The sequence below is a fragment of the Anguilla rostrata genome, chromosome 7, assembly GCF_018555375.3.
Source record: "Anguilla rostrata isolate EN2019 chromosome 7, ASM1855537v3, whole genome shotgun sequence".
Classification (NCBI taxonomy): domain Eukaryota; kingdom Metazoa; phylum Chordata; class Actinopteri; order Anguilliformes; family Anguillidae; genus Anguilla; species Anguilla rostrata.
In genome coordinates, this window is record NC_057939.1 from 1122922 (window position 1) to 1136016 (window position 13095).

Here is a 13095-nt window from a genome sequence, read left to right on the forward strand (position 1 = left end):
ACCTGAGGAACACTGTGCTGGTGGCCAAAGCCTTCGTCAGCTGGCTGGGTGAGCGCCTCTAACCGCTCACTCTGGAACCATGTGTATAGTGCCTTTCACCTCAGGACCTTTCACCTCTGGATCTTTACAGTGTCTTTAGCACACACTGTGTTGAGGTTCTGAGTGGCACAGTGACATTGTTATTAGCACACACTGTTGAGGTTCTGAGTGGCACAGTGACATTGTTATTAGCACACACTGTTGAGGTTCTGAGTGGCACAGTGACATTGTTATTAGCACACACTGTTGAGGTTCTGAGTGGCACAGTGACATTGTTATTAGCACACACTGTTGAGGTTCTCAGTGACACAGTGACATTGTCATCAGCATACTGTGTTGAGGTTCTCATGAGATACAGTGACATTGTTATTAGCACACACTGTGTAGAGGTTCTCAGTGACACAGTGACATTGTCATAAACGCACACTGTGTTGAGGTTCTCATGAGAGAGACATTGTCATTAGCACACACTGTGTTGAGGTTCTCAGTGACGCAGTGTCATTGTAATTAGCACACACTGTTGAGGTTCTCAGTGACACAGTGAAATTGCCATGAACACACACTGTGTTGAGGTTCTCATGAGACAGGGATGTTCTCTTCCCAGATGGACGGGTGCTGAATGATACCCAATCCCTGAGCTCCTGGAGGAACTGCTTTCACTGTGAGTCCAAATGGCTGCTGAGCTGATTGGTTGCTTTTTTCGATTGGTTATCTGATAGATTGATTGAGTGTTGAATTATTGAATAGTTATTGGTTGATGGATTGATTACATGGGGGTTTGTATTCTCAGGGTGTGGGGTTGCCATGGGAGCAGACGTGCTGGGGGTGGAGTCAGAACCCTGGGTGTTCAAGGGTGGTCTGTCAGGAGAGGTGCAGGTAGGGAGGATTTTGGGATGGGGTGGGGGTGAGGATCTGTGACTGCTGATGAACGGGGTTATCCACTGGCCCAGCATGTGTGCGCATTAATGCCTGGCCTGCTGGTCGCCCTGACAACTATAGAGTCATCGATTTATCCAACAATAATCTGCCTGTGAGTAGCCCAGTCACTCGAATGGCTGTATAAACCACATGTGATTGGTCCTGTCTCAGTCTGATAGTGCTGTGATTGGTCCTGTCTCTGTCTGATGGTGCTGTGATTGGTCCTGTCTCTGTCTGATGGTGCTGTGATTGGTCGTTTCTCTTATGGTGCTGCGATTGTTCCTGTCTCTCTGACAGTGCTGTGATTGGTCTGTCCCTCTCAGATGCTGCTTCCCATTGGCACCAGCACAGAGCTCTTCACCCACCCACCACCCCTCTTTCCCACCTGCAGACTCTACAACATCCGGCCTTTCCAGCTCAAAGACAAGGTAAGAACACTACACACCCTCGCACACACACACACACACACATACACACACACACACACATACACACACAACACACACACACAACACACACACACACACACACAACACACACAAACACACACACACACACACACACCACACACACACACCCTCACACAAAAACACACACACACACACAACACACACACACACACACACACCACACACACACACACACACACACCCACAACACACACACACACACACACACCTCGACACACACACACACACACCCTCGCACACACACATTACCAAGAAAGGCCACTTGGAGCCAGAGTGCAGTAATCATAGAGATCGCATTATCCCTCTCTTTCCCTCTTTCCCTCTCTCCCTCTTTTCCCCTCTCCCTATCTGTTTTCCTCTTTATCTCTCTCTCTCTCCCTCTCTCTCTCACTCTCCGTCTGTATCTCTTTCCCTCTCTCCCTCCCTCCCTCCCTCCCTCTCTCTTTCTCTCTCTCTCTCTCTCTCTCCCTCCCTCCCTCCCTCTCTCTGTCCAGGTGGAGCTGTACAGGATGGTGCGACAGCTTCACCTAAAGACTCAGGGGAAGCAGGACTCCGCCCAGCCCCACCCTGATCTCATTGGAGACAGGTAAACTTGGCCTCCAAATCTGCTCCCTGCTCCCCTACACAACCACACATCCAGCCTCCCCAGCTGCTCATGATCATTGTGTGTGTGTGTGTGTGTGTGTGTGTGTATATGGTGTGTGTGTGTGTGTGTGCAGGTACCTGGGAGCTTCCCTGGCTCTGTGTCCGGAGTACAGCTTTGTTCTGGAGGATGAGCTGGGCGTGTGTGGGGGGGCCCTGGGGGTGCTGGATGTGCGATCCTTCAGCAAGCGCTACCAGGCCAGCTGGCTGCCCGCCATGAGGGACAAATACCCCACCCGTCCACACGGGGGCGCCCAGGTAACACATCACTGACACATCTCTACTAGCTAACGCAGCACTGACACAACCCTACTAGCTAATGCAGCACTGACACATCTCTACTAGCTAACGCAGCACTGACACAACTCTACCGACTAATGCAGCACTGACACAGCTCTACCAGCTAATACAGCACTGACACAACTCTACCAGCTAATACAGCACTGACACAGCTCTACCAGCTAATACAGCACTGACACAACTCTACTAGCTAATACAGCACTGACACAACTCTACCGACTAACGCAGCACTGACACAAGTCTACCAGCTAACACAGCACTGACACAGCTCTAGCAGCTAACGCAGCACTGACACAACTCTACCAGCTAATACAGCACTGACACAACTCTACCAGCTAATACAGCACTGACACAGCTCTACCAGCTAATACAGCACTGACACAACTCTACCGACTAACGCAGCACTGACACAACTCTACCGACTAACGCAGCACTGACACAACTCTAGCAGCTAACGCAGCACTGATGTGTAACACCCCAGAGCCTCTTTCTGTTTTGCATTAACTGCTGTTTCTCCTCCTCTCCTACAGGAGGCGCTGCTGCAGTTCCAGGAGGAGCAGGCAGATTACCCCGATTCCCTCCTGTATCACTTCCCCTCCCAGGTGTGGCTGGATGCCCTGCCTGAGCTGGTGGACTGTAGCCTGACTCGTAGCCTGCTCACCGCCCTGCTGACTGCGCTCAAGGCCAATGGTCAGTCTGTCTGGCTATGTGTCTGCCTGTCTGTGTGTCTGTCTATGTGTCTGTCTGTCTGTGTGTGTCTGTCTGTGTGTGTCTGTCTGCCTGTTTGTCTGCCTGTCTGTGTGTCTGTCTGTGTGTGTGTGTGTGTGTGTGTCTAAGCAGTACAGACGCTGAGCAGTACATATGCTGATCAGGATCTATTGCTGCAGTACAGGTGCTGATCGGGCTCTGTTGTTGCAGGACAGACCCTGAGCATTACAGACATTGATCAGGCCCTGTTGCTGCAGTACAGACGCTGATTGGGCCCTGTTGCTGCAGTACAGATGCTGATTGGGCTCTGTTGCTGCAGTACAGACGCTGATTGGGCCCTGTTGCTGCAGTACAGATGCTGATTGGGCTCTGTTGCTGCAGTACAGATGCTGAGCAGTACAGATGCTGATCGAGCCCTGTTGCTGCAGTACAGACGCTGAGCAGTACAGATGCTGATCGGGCCCTGTTGCTGCAGTACAGACGCTGAGCAGTACAGATACTGATTGGGCCCTGTTGCTGCAGTACAGATGCTGATTGGGCCCTGTTGCTGCAGTACACACGCTGAGCAGTACAGATGCTGATTGGGCCCTGTTGCTGCAGTACAGATGCTGATTGGGCCCTGTTGCTGCAGTACAGATGCTGATTGGGCCCTGTTGCTGCAGTACACACGCTGAGCAGTACAGATGCTGATTGGGCCCTGTTGCTGCAGTACAGATGCTGATTGGGCCCTGTTGCTGCAGTACAGACGCTGAGCAGTACAGATGCTGATTGGGCCCTGTTGCTGCAGTACAGATGCTGATTGGGCCCTGTTGCTGCAGTACAGATGCTGAGCAGTACAGATGCTGATCGGGCCCTGTTGCTGCAGTACAGACGCTGAGCAGTACAGATACTGATTGGGCCCTGTTGCTGCAGTACAGATGCTGATTGGGCCCTGTTGCTGCAGTACACACGCTGAGCAGTACAGATGCTGATTGGGCCCTGTTGCTGCAGTACAGATGCTGATTGGGCCCTGTTGCTGCAGTACAGACGCTGAGCAGTACAGATGCTGATTAGGCCCTGTTGCTGCAGTACAGATGCTGATTGGGCCCTGTTGCTGCAGTACAGACGCTGAGCAGTACAGATGCTGATTAGGCCCTGTTGCTGCAGTACAGATGCTGATTGGGCCCTGTTGCTGCAGTACAGACGCTGATCGGGCCCTGTTGCTGCAGCATGAGGACCATGAGGAAGTGCACCCGGCCACAGCTTCCTCTCTTTGCCTGCGGTTGCCCTGGTGACGCATAACACAAGTGTTACTGCTGCCATGGCGATAAATATGGAGGTGTTCAGTTCCATCACTATCCAGGGTTTGGATCTGTGCTGAGCTGGGGTCCTGTCCATTCCAGTTTCACTAAATTAAAATGAAACTCAGTTAATTAATCTAAATATCCTCATGGAACGTTATGTGCAGTTTTTGAATGAATGTCTCTGAAATGTGCTGAGTGGAAACAGACGCTGAGCAGTACAGACGCTGATCAGGCCCTGTTGCTGCAGTACAGACTCTGAGCAGTACAGACGCTGATCGGGCCCTGTTGCTGCAGTACAGACGCTGATCGGGCCCTGTTGCTGCAGTACAGACACTGAGCAGTACAGACGCTGATCGGGCCCTGTTGCTACAGTGCAGACGCTGAGCAGTACAGACGCTGATCGGGCCCTGTTGCTGCAGTACAGACGCTGAGCAGTACAGACGCTGATTGGGCCCTGTTGCTGCAGTACAGATGCTGAGCAGTACAGACGCTGATCGGGCCCTGTTGCTGCAGTACAGACGCTGATCGGGCCCTGTTGCTGCAGTACAGATGCTGAGCAGTACAGACGCTGATCGGGCCCTGTTGCTGCAGTACAGACGCTGAGCAGTACAGACACTGATCGGGCCCTGTTGCTGCAGTACAGACGCTGAGCAGTACAGACGCTGATCAGGCCCTGTTGCTACAGTACAGACGCTGAGCAGTACAGACGTTGATCGGGCCCTGTTGCTGCAGTACAGACGCTGATCGGGCCCTGTTGCTGCAGTACAGACGCTGATCGGGCCCTGTTGCTGCAGTACAGACGCTGATCGGGCCCTGTTGCTGCAGTACAGACGCTGATCGGGCCCTGTTGCTACAGTACAGACGCTGAGCAGTACAGATGCTGATCGGGCCCTGTTGCTGCAGTACAGACGCTGATCGGGCCCTGTTGCTGCAGTACAGACGCTGATCGGGCCCTGTTGCTAGTACAGTACAGACGCTGATCGGGCCCTGTTGCTGCAGTACAGACGCTGATCGGGCCCTGTTGCTGCAGTACAGACGCTGATCGGGCCCTGTTGCTGCAGGCTCCCAAGGCGTGTTCTGTGACGTGCTGCCCACGGATCGGCAGCGGCTGGAGCTCCTGGCCAAGTTGGGCTTCCTGGAGATCCTGCGGGGAGAGGCGCGGCCCAGGGAGGGCGTGGTCCTGGGCCGGCTGCTGTAGGAGGTGTCACCCCCCCCGCCCCAAACCTCCCTCTCACCCCCCCCCCCCACCTCCAAGCTCCCCTGTCCCCACCCCAAACACCCCAAATCCTCCTCCACTCTTTTACGGATCCTGTTATTGATTGTTGTGCTATACTGATCTTGCAGCTGTTTCTGTTACTTGGGGGGGGGGGGTGTTGTATGTTTTTTTTTGTAGCTGGGGGAAACATCACACACAGTACAGTACAACACATTTTAGGCACTGCTGGTGTGGCAGGTCAGGATTAAAGAGAAGCTCACGCACACACACACAGATGCATGTCACTCGCACACACACTCACACAAGCACGCACACTCACACAAGCACACACACTCACACATGCACACACAGACGTACAGTTGGAACATGTTCCCGTGCTGCACTCACCCACCTGTCACCTCAGACTGGGCAGGAAGTGGGGGCTGCATCGCGTGGGGGGGGGGGCTGGGGGTATTAGCTACACATTTACATCTGTTCCCAGGGTGACCATTTTTAGTAGCAGCGATAATGCTCTTCTTTTTGTTCTTCTTTTTGCTGTTGTTTTTTCTCATGCTCATTTTCTGAGAAATGTGATCCTTTGTGAGATAAAGGGCTGTTCTGGTACATGAGGAAGTGCTCTCGCCCACAGCCCTGGTGACTCATAACACAAGTGTTACTGCTGCCATGGCGATAAATATGGCGGTGTTCAGTTCCATCACTATCCAGGGTTTGGATCTGTGCTGAGCTGGGGTCCTGTCCATTCCAGTTTCACTAAGTTAAAATGAAACTTTAATCTATATATCCTCATGGAACGTTATGTGCAGTTTTTGAATGAATGTCTCTGAAATGTGCTGAGTGGAATTTGGAGCTCACCCCAGCCCTGGTCCTGAGCCACCAAGAGACACAAAGAAGAAATGAATCGGCTTAAAAAACACCCTGTTCAGTTTTCTCTGTCTGTTTGGCTTTTTTAACTTGCTCTTCAAATGGCATTAAACATTCCTTCTTCTCAAACTGTCACTCTGTGCTACATGAAATGACGCAAAGAAACTGCTCTCTTCTGAAACCCCCACCAGGTTTATATTTCCATTCCTCTCATCTTTCCGTCTCCTCTTTGGTTTTTCGTGTGTGAGAATGAATCCTTTCACACACTACCGACGGGGCTTGAAATGAACACCCACCAACTGGTGGGTCATATTTTTCCTGATCTAGATTCTGTATGAAAAGTGTACTTGCAGTTTTGCGTGTCTTTTAAACTTGGTCCTGGGCGACCAGTTTGTATGCTGATTTTCATTCCAACTGCAACTACAATCCCAGAGTTTTAACAAGCTGTTAAATTTACTTAATTAATAGCTGTTAAAATCTTAATTCTAAAAACTTTTATATTTAGAGATTATTTACCCTTTTATGCCACATTATGTCAGAAATTGGGATGGCAGGTATGCCATCCCGCCAAGTTACGCTTTGGCGGGGGCATGCCCCATACCTATACAGCATCGAGAGTTTGGCACTTTTCAGGGTTCCCCACAGAAATAACCACAACAGCCACAGACACTCAGCCCTTAAAAACATTAAATTCTGTACATTCTGACCCCATTTCAACAGACAGATTTCATAAACAACTTCACATGTCCACACAATAAAGCCCCAAACTAAGGGGATTTTGCGTTTTCTCCTTCTCTTTCTTCTTCTTCTCATTCTTATTTTTCCTGCCGCCTATCCCACTAATAACGTCTCCCCATTGGACATTTTACAGACACCCGCCAAATCTTTACCTACACGACCCAATGAAAAACTCGCATACACACGCAAAATACCCATACCTTTTACTCTTTTACATTTCCAGTTTAAACAACTAGTCTGCTGTGACCTAGTGGGTAAGGTTACAGTCTTGGGAACACAGGGTCCGAGGTTCAAGCCCAGCTATACATGTTCGTCTGCTCCTATTCTCCACTATCATGTTTTCCGGTTCTAGTTCAGCAAAACAGCGAAGAGGATTCCTACCTGCAGATAAGCCTATCAAAATGCCTTACAAACCGTACAAACACTAAAAGTGCATCTCCACGAAATAACAGACAACGGAGCAGGACAGAAGGCTACACAAGTTGCGACCTAGGGAGTTATAATTCTACGGGCTTGCTGATTCCTTTGTCAGTCAAGGCTCGTTGGATGGACGTCAAATCCGTGAGTACATACACTGGCCATATTTCATATGTGTTCTTTCGTTTTACACTTATACGCCACCGCACCCTTTGTCACAGCCACTGTTTTTACATATATAGCAAACCAAAACTGCTAAACAGTACACGCTCATCAGACTACAAATTCACACAAGGATAGCCATAATCCACAACTGTTTCTTACAGGGTAAAATGCTTTGCAAAAATAAATGATGTCTCATAAAAAACACGTTTTCAACGTACAAAAATGACAAGTTACTCAAAAGTATTGATATCAAAATGACGCCAAGTTACGGTACTACAAACAATATAGGCTGTCTTGCCTCACCGAAATGACATAAGATGCATTTCAAAGCAATGCTACCCAATATTTCCTCAATTCTTTCAAGTCACTTGGCCCTGTGTTTTGTAACCTTACCATTTAACAATATCATGCACACTTTGTGTCAGATGAAAGAGTCAAATATTTCGAATTGCCTCATGGAACACATTGAAATTAATGGACAAAACTGCTGCTGAGTAACTACAGGAAGCATATTTCTCCAGAAAACATGTTTGTACTTGCTTCTGAACTGAATTTGAGTACATGTGCAAGTTATTGTATATTTGCTACGTACAATAAATACTGCATGTAAAATACATATTGTACATACATACATAGAGAACTTCTTTATCCCCATGGGGACATTTCCCTCGCTGCATGTTACATTCACATTTACGAACACACACTTATACCAAGAAACATACTATCATTCACGCAACAGAAAGGCTGGGCAGCAAAATACATACATACCAATACAAATTGTACATATACACGCCTATTCAATCAATCTTGACTGTGAGAGAGCCATCCACACATACGTTTGGCCTGTCCATGTAGTGCATGCTTATACACACAGGGCCAAGTGACTTGAAAGAATTGAGGAAATATTGGGTAGCATTGCTTTGAAATACATCTTATGTCATTTCGGTGAGGCAAGATAGCCTATATTGTTTGTAGTACCGTAACTTGGCGTCATTTTGATATCAATACTTTTGAGTAACTTGGCATTTTTGTACGTTGAAAACGTGTTTTTTATGAGATAGCTATGTACGCCATGAAGAATAAAAGTCCCATCTTCACAGTGTCCTATAGCTGACTGATCAGTGCTTCACTCTCTTAAAGGAACAGTGTCATATAGCTGACTGATCAGTGCTTCACTCTCTTAAAGGAACAGTGTTCTATAGCTGACTGATCAGTGCTTCACTTTCTTAAAGGAACAGTGTTCTATAGCTGACTGATCAGTGCTTCACTTTCTTAAACGAACAGTGTTCTATAGGAAGTGTCGCACAGCCGCGTGTGTGTGTAGTGTGTATGTGTGTGTGCACGTGTGTGTATCATTGAATTTTAAACCCCAAATCAATATTTTTAACATAGAAACAACATGTTACTTATCAATAACCCAGTAAATAAATGTTCTCCTACTTCACAGTCCTGTCAGACTGTGAAGACATTCAGTCTACCGCACTCAACCCCACAAACACACATCAGAACTGATATTTTATTTGCTGTAATAGATGCATGGTGCTTAACTTTATGGCATAACTACAGGGTTAAAAAACCCTCATCAGACCGTGTGAGTACCCTTATGGTGTACCATTTTTATAAAAATATAAAGAAGGGCAATGTTTAGCTTCTAATAATAGGGTCACTTCAGGAAAAGTTATCAAATTTCATGTTGTAAAACTCAGGATAGGGTTTTTTTTTTACTCTAGGGTTACGTGGGCACTTCCTGTTGGGTTTGAGAGCTGTATCATGAAGCAGGATTTAGCTGGATAACTGCACTTCCAAATCTGTTCCGGGTTTTACTGAGTAACCCTGCTTCATGACAGCCACCAGGTTTTTCTCCACATACAGGCTGTGAGGTCTGTTCTCTTTCCCTCCTGTCCTGGAGTCCCGTGTGTAGGGGGCCCCCCAAAACACCAGGTCGATGGGGAGCAGCACACTCTCTTCCCCTCTGCGCCTGCCCCGCTGCACGCCAGTAACCACGGCAGCGGCAGGTCTCACAGGAAGTGCGTGACAGGAACTCGCCCCGCCTGTTCAGACTTCCTAACACCCAGACCTGGCTTTTCATGCCTCGCCCCTTTCAGTTTGGGGAGATTAAATATTTATTTAACTTTACTTTTATTTATCCAGATAATAACCACTGATGCAAAAGTCTCCAAAAAACATCTGGTCCTGCATTACCACCTTACAGCAGTGTGCTGTGGCCTGGGCCCATGATTGAAATTCAAGGAAAGGAAATTCGTTAAAAATAGTCACCAAAGTCCATCTGACTGACTTCATCTGTTTTCCGTCGCCATGGAAATGGTGTTTACGCAAGTCCTGAGGCCCCTAAAGCAAGCATGTTCCCACTCAGGTAATACAGGTCAGTTATGCTGTTCATTGCGCATTAAACGTTTTATTTCTTTCTTCTAAAACTTTGACTGTGTGGTTTGTGTGTAGCTGCTGAAACCCACATGCTGCTTTCCGTCACTGGGCTGTAGCAGCCCCAGTGCAGCGATGTTGTGTTTGACGTGTCGCCCCCTACAGGCTGGGATGTATAGTGACTGCAGGGCTGCAGGTGTGTCCCTGGCTCTTGTAGAAGCTCCAGTATTGGCGGAGGTGCTGGGGCTCCAGCCTGTGCAGCACCAGGACCCCAGCGTAGGTGCAGGGGGGCAGAGAGGGGGCGAACTCGAAGGGCAGGAACGCGGGGTGGGGCTGCGCGGTCACGTTGGCCACCCGCGCGCACATGCCCACGTACACGTCATCGATGGGGAAGAGCGGCACGCTGGCCGACGCGCCCAGGAGCAGCCGCACGGTCTCCTGGGAGACCAGGTAACCGCCCCCGCCCAGGTAAGGGGGGTAGGGCCCGCCGTGGTACAGGGACTGGGGCACGTAGTACTTGTTCCACCACAGGCGGACGGGGTAGGTCCCCACGAAGGCGTGGCCCAGGTACAGCGGGTGGGCGGGGCCGCGGTGGAGGCGGAGCAGGGCCAGGACTCCGCCCACGTCCACGAAGACGTCGTCGTCGGTGCGCAGCACGTAGCGGGCGGCGCCGAGGCGCTCCGGGCAGAACCAGCGCCAGAACAGGAGCTCCTTCAGCGTCACGTTAAAGAACGACTCCCGGAAATCCCACTGCAGGATGTCGCCGTGGCGACGGCTCTCCTCCAGCACCGCCGCTTGGTCCGCCCCCTGCTCCGCGCGTCCCAGCAGGAAGACGGTGCACACGGCCGCCCCCGCCCCTGCCCCGGACCCCGCCCCGCCCCAGGTGTCCCGCAGCGCGGCCCGGTTCTCGCGGTGGCCCACGTGCGACTTGACGGCCAGCAGGAGGGTGAGGGTGCGGGACGAGGGGCAGGTGCGGGGGCGGAGCAGGACGGGGTACGTCTGCACGTGGCGGGACAGCAGAAAGGCACGGTGGAGCTCAGAGGGACCCGTCCCGTACAGGAACACCACCCCAAACACCAACCCAGCGCACAGAGCCAGGGCCCACGCACGCGTACGTGCCCGCCTCAAACCTGGCACTGACCACCTGCCTGGGGGGGGGGGGGGATTAAACCATTACAAAGCCAAATTTCTCTAAAAACATGACTAAAAAACATCATAAATAAAAACACAATGACAGTTCCCTGAAACCCTTTGAGTTCACTCTTGAAACAACAGTCAGACAAACCTCCAGTCAACATTCTACTTTGGGCAACATACTATGGGGACAAATTCCCTTCTAGAGGACACCGACAAAACATTAGTACATTCCTACCCCCAAAAAGATTTTGTCACTTATTTATTTATAGTTAAGCGCGCAATGCGTTTTAACCAAGAGCAAAGGAACGCGAGAAGATGAAACTCATGCAAAGCTTTAAACAAATATAGGACAGCAAAGAGCTAGCCGTTCGGAAAGAACGCAGGCTTGGTATACGAGCCGAGGGTTAAAGCTGGGTCATCCAATTTAACAGCTTATTTATGCAAATCTACTTTTGTACGTCGCTCTGATTGAGAGCGTCTGCTAAGTGTTCGTAATATAGCCTAATGCTATGCAGACCATACACACAATTTTTATTTCGTCGCAGGGTCCTTTCATTAGATTACATTACATTTATTTGGCAGACGCTTTTATCCAAAGGGACGTACAGAAAGTCAATTTCATGGTCATAGACAACTGCTAAACACAGGTTCAGTAAGGTACAATACTTATTTTGTACAGCTATTTCTAGCCAGAACACAGTTTAGTTCACACAGTGAACACTATCCAAGCAAGAGTGCCCCAAATGAATCGTTTCTGTTTCAGCTAGGCAATAGGCTAAATTATTATTGACACTGGCATGTTCATAATTAACGTCACATTTTATCCCTTATTTCAACGCACCTGACACCTCACATGGTGTCACTGTTAACACGTGGTTCACGTTTTCGTTATTTTTCAGTTTTTCAGTCTCAATCCATTGCCCAAAGCTGGCCCTCTCCAAACCCGTGTGTCTAATATAAACAGCGGTTCTACCAGCATTCGTATCGAGTTTTTAAGAGGACTAGCTTAGGTTAATATTGTTGAAACTAGTTCATATAATTCATACAGACTAACACTGATGCCTTGTGCAATACATCAAGCCTAGAGACTACAACCTACCAGCCGTCATTTGCTAGTACAACCATATCTTATACATATGTTGACATAATTTAGCGATACTGTGTAGAGTTAATTTAGACTAATTCAGCAATATAATCCAAACTTTTTTAACCAGAAATGTAGCGCTGCGATACAATTCAGCAACTCACCCATCTCCCCCACGGCAGCGATTCCATTTGAGAAGGGAGAGTACCGCTGAAAGTGACGAGACTCGCTGAACCGAAAGCCAGCTGCTCATTCGTCCATTTTAACAGAATGTCTTCCGACCGGTTCCGAATACAATCCGTGATCACGTGAGTGGGGCCACCTGCCATCGAAAATGAAGTCTGTGGGCGATGAAGTTTGAAGACAAAGCAAATGGAAGCAGGCCAAACCGACACTGTGGTAAAGTAATTCTAAGGGAAAATATGGAATTAACGACTTAATTAACGATCAATGTATCTGTCAAACATGTATGTCTGTGAACTGTGCGACGCCGAATGGCCAACTCTTTAGGTTAAGACTTGCAGATATCATATTGTTTCTATATTTATATCGACCTAGTTGGGCTTGTAGCTTGAGCCATTAAGGCTCGCGGTTCGAGTCGTGCCTGCTTTTATGTGCACGCGGCCGGTCAGTTTACCGCTTTTATTTATGGTCGGTCCAATTAAAGAATATTTAATGAGAAAAACAATTTCACCGTTTGTATTTATTTAATTTTTAAATTTATTTTTTATTTCC

At 48.9% G+C, this 13095-nt stretch overlaps 2 protein-coding genes across 2 annotated transcripts in view; one reads left to right on the forward strand and one right to left on the reverse strand.

Moving 5' to 3' along the window:
* Window positions 1-6566, forward strand: part of si:dkey-183c6.8 (protein O-GlcNAcase) — a 14076-nt gene extending 7510 nt beyond the window's left edge. The window contains exons 11-18 of the mRNA XM_064342020.1: window positions 1-48; window positions 644-700; window positions 830-915; window positions 1281-1385; window positions 1922-2013; window positions 2147-2327; window positions 2900-3059; window positions 5422-6566. The exon at window positions 1-48 is cut by the window's left edge and continues 243 nt beyond it. Coding sequence (XP_064198090.1) covers window positions 1-48; window positions 644-700; window positions 830-915; window positions 1281-1385; window positions 1922-2013; window positions 2147-2327; window positions 2900-3059; window positions 5422-5558 — 866 coding nt within the window. The 3' untranslated portion in view covers window positions 5559-6566. The remainder of the gene's footprint in view (window positions 49-643; window positions 701-829; window positions 916-1280; window positions 1386-1921; window positions 2014-2146; window positions 2328-2899; window positions 3060-5421) is intronic.
* A 2693-nt stretch (window positions 6567-9259) lies between these two features.
* On the reverse strand, window positions 9260-12664 carry LOC135258465 (N-acetyllactosaminide beta-1,3-N-acetylglucosaminyltransferase 4-like). The gene is made up of 2 exons (XM_064341892.1): window positions 12525-12664; window positions 9260-11287 (listed from the first exon to the last, which is right to left on the reverse strand). The coding sequence occupies exons 1-2, from the start codon at window positions 12526-12528 to the stop codon at window positions 10299-10301; spliced, it is 993 nt and encodes a 330-aa protein (XP_064197962.1). The 5' UTR covers window positions 12529-12664; the 3' UTR covers window positions 9260-10298.
* Between the last annotated feature and the right edge of the window lie 431 nt (window positions 12665-13095).